Source organism: Cryptomeria japonica, chromosome 7 (assembly GCF_030272615.1).
Source record: "Cryptomeria japonica chromosome 7, Sugi_1.0, whole genome shotgun sequence".
NCBI lineage: Eukaryota > Viridiplantae > Streptophyta > Pinopsida > Cupressales > Cupressaceae > Cryptomeria > Cryptomeria japonica.
In genome coordinates this window covers 299,268,748-299,271,927 of record NC_081411.1, presented here as the reverse complement: position 1 = coordinate 299,271,927, position 3,180 = coordinate 299,268,748, and the positions used below count along the sequence as shown (strand labels likewise).

The window sequence follows — 3,180 nt, the reverse complement described above, 5'->3', positions numbered from 1 at the left end:
CATTTATAGCAAAGAATACTACACCTTGTCCCCCCTTCGTAGATTACAACATAAAGTATTAAGTACAATAAAACAAGTTGAGTCATATTATTTGCACATGACATATACCCTGGATATCTCATCTAAAATTCATCCACCAATTCATATATAATCTATTTTATCTCAACTCCTAATCCCCCAACCATACCATCCCACCTACCTACATCCTTATCTCTTTATCGAGTCATAAATTGCCACTAGTTCTACCATCAAGATAACAACCAAAATAAAATTAACCAAGAATAATCCAAATTTACAACATAGCTCATAACACATTCACCCATATATGAGCAATTTTAATTTAAATAAATCTCAATCAATATCTCACACCTATCCAAAACCAACTGTAGGATTTGTTCTTTGTCTTCCTACAATATTTGTTTTCTCGTCATCAAATATATCATTTCCAATTTCTACATATTGTAATTATGACAATACTATCCACACAGTTTTTTCATCTTTATATCATCATCAAATAAATCTATGATACAAGGCTTGACAATGGAAAAAAACTAATCATATTTTGCAATTTTAACCTCACGCCCTTCAAAAACTCTCCCTCTTTAGGTCATATCCATCATCCTCAAAAAATACAAATTTGAAATTACATTTCTATTTTTTGATGGAGGTTCAAACCTATGAGAACGAAACTCGGGAAGGGCACGAAGCCCATGAGCACACCATACCAGCAAGGGCCTTCAGAAAGTACTATTAGTCATCCGATATAGGGGCGCAAGCCTATAGGCTAAAACCTTTTCATGTAAGAGTTATATATTGAGGGGTATCTATTCCACCAAATTCGCCTAGGGCACGATGCTAGCATCATCCCTTATTATATTGAAGCCTTGCATTCAACAAAACTTGATCATTGATGGACTCATTTGGAACCATTCAACTTCACTAACAAACCAAAGATCTATTATCAACATTACAAATATTCATGATTATTTAAATTTAAAATAATAAATTAACAAAATATTTTATATCTACCATCATCTATCAAATAACTACCATATCTTCCTGCCCATTGCCCATTTACTTGTATTAAGTGATTACAATTATCAAATAAAGAGAGTTAAATTATGCTTTAGGTTGTCTACATCCACTTAATTAGCCTATATCTATGTGAAAGGGATTTTATTTCCATGATGTATTGAAGGGAAAAATATATAAACAATTGAACTGGTCTAGGTATGGGGAAATGATGTCGATTGTGTGGAGACGACGTCAAACAATTGAACTGGTCCAGGTATGGGGCAGTTCAACGGGAGTGGGGATTTGTAATTCATATCTACCTACGTCCTTGTCCAGCAGCCATAGCTACCTTCGTATTACCCACTACATAAACAATAGTCTTTGGTTATGATGTCATGGTGTTGGGCTTTGTCAGAGTTATTTGGCATTAATAAATACAGAAGGTAGGCTTAAGTAAAATTCCTGAACTTAGCTTTTGTAAACGTTAAGGAATAACCACACGTAACTGGACAAAAACTCTAATTTAGCGCAGAAATGGCAAACAACGTGTGTAGATTTAGTTTGATTTCTTTGCTTATTTTGTATTAATAATTGCATTTCTGTTTGAATAGTATGAAATAATTGCTCGCTGAGTCAAGATTTTTGTATTCTACAAGCAAGGCATGCATTTTACTTATGACTCATTCTAAATTGCTCAAAATAATCAGTCAAATATCACACCTATAAATACACGAGGAACGCAGCTTTTATCATCCAAGCCTTAACATTGAGAAAGAAAACACGCAGGCAGCTTGCAGAGATTGCAATCATAATATTCAGGATGAAGTTTCTCGTAATTGCAGTTGTTCTTAGCATTATGAATGCAGGTGTTTATGGAGCAGACCCTGATCCTCTTACAGACTTCGCTCCTGGACTAAAAACCTTCACACTCCGCAACATTTTCTCTAATGGAGATGTTACTGTCGATTCGGGAGGAGTACGTGCTGCCACTTCAGTCGCCAAGTTTCCTGCCGCAGCGTAAGATTTCATTATTACAATTATTACTCTTTTTCCAAACTCTATTCGTTTCGCAGTTGCAGTGACAAAGTGTGGTGTTGCAGATCTCAGGGGCTGCAATATGTGAGGTTCAAGATGGTTCCGTGTGGAGCAAATCTACCACATACACATCCACGAGCTTCAGAAATGCTTACTCTTATCTCCGGAGGGCCTCTTCAAGTTGGTTTTGTTGACACTCAAGGTAAAACATACTCCTGCCTTGCTTAATTCTTAACCCAATTTTCTTTCCCAACCAAAATCATTAAATACCTGCTGCATTAAATTAGGTCAAGCTTTCATCGATATTTTGCATCCTGGAGATGTCACTATATTTCCGAGGGGTACACTCCATTTTGAGCTTAATGTTGGAAGTGAAGAAGCTAATTATATCTCTGCTCTCAACAGCCAAGATCCTGGTGTCGTGGTAAGGAAAATACATATATTTACATGTGGATCTGCTAGATACTCCATTTTAATAGTATCATAATGCTTTACTCTTGATATTGGCAGACGAGCAGCGTGTCAATATTGAGGCTTCCGTTGAGAAGTGTGGCAACAGCTTTCAACATCACCCAACAAGCTGTAAAGAAATTAGATTCAACGATATATGCCAGTGCAACGGGACTGAAGAAAACATCCAAAAGCGGTTGCGTTCCAGGGAGAGATATTACTGTAGACTTTTAAATTATTTTTTATTACCTACTCATACTATCTATTTGGAACGGTGCTCATCTGTGAGTTATCTTTGTTTAAATAAAAATGTTTACTGTATAACGTCATAGTCTCTATTTAGAGATTTGTAAACAACAATAACTTAACATAGTCATTATGAACTTATGTCCTTTATCCAGCAGCCGATTTTGTATTGCCAATTGTGTGCGCCATTGCTTCTATCGTTCTGTTCGCGGTAGTGTTGTGCGGTCATATAGTTTAACGACAGTTTTATTGGGATTATAAAATCCAGCGCGTGCTTATTGAAGTGAACGATAAAAGAAAACTAATATTAAGAGAGAAAAACACAAAACTTTTCCAACACAAGATATAATCTACTCTTGTCAAAGGCAGTGATCTAGCATCTTCAGTTTTCCAAGTAACTAATTAACTAAGCATAATTTTAAGGATGATTCATAG

The 3,180-nt window shown here is 35.8% G+C and overlaps 1 protein-coding gene across 1 annotated transcript; it reads left to right on the top strand.

The window, feature by feature from the left end:
- The first annotated feature begins 1,775 nt into the window (after window positions 1–1,775).
- On the top strand, window positions 1,776–2,898 carry LOC131078775 (germin-like protein subfamily 1 member 16). The gene is made up of 4 exons (XM_058016539.2): window positions 1,776–2,031; window positions 2,115–2,251; window positions 2,337–2,473; window positions 2,560–2,898. The coding sequence occupies exons 1-4, from the start codon at window positions 1,835–1,837 to the stop codon at window positions 2,731–2,733; spliced, it is 645 nt and encodes a 214-aa protein (XP_057872522.2). The 5' UTR covers window positions 1,776–1,834; the 3' UTR covers window positions 2,734–2,898.
- The last annotated feature ends 282 nt before the right edge of the window (window positions 2,899–3,180 follow it).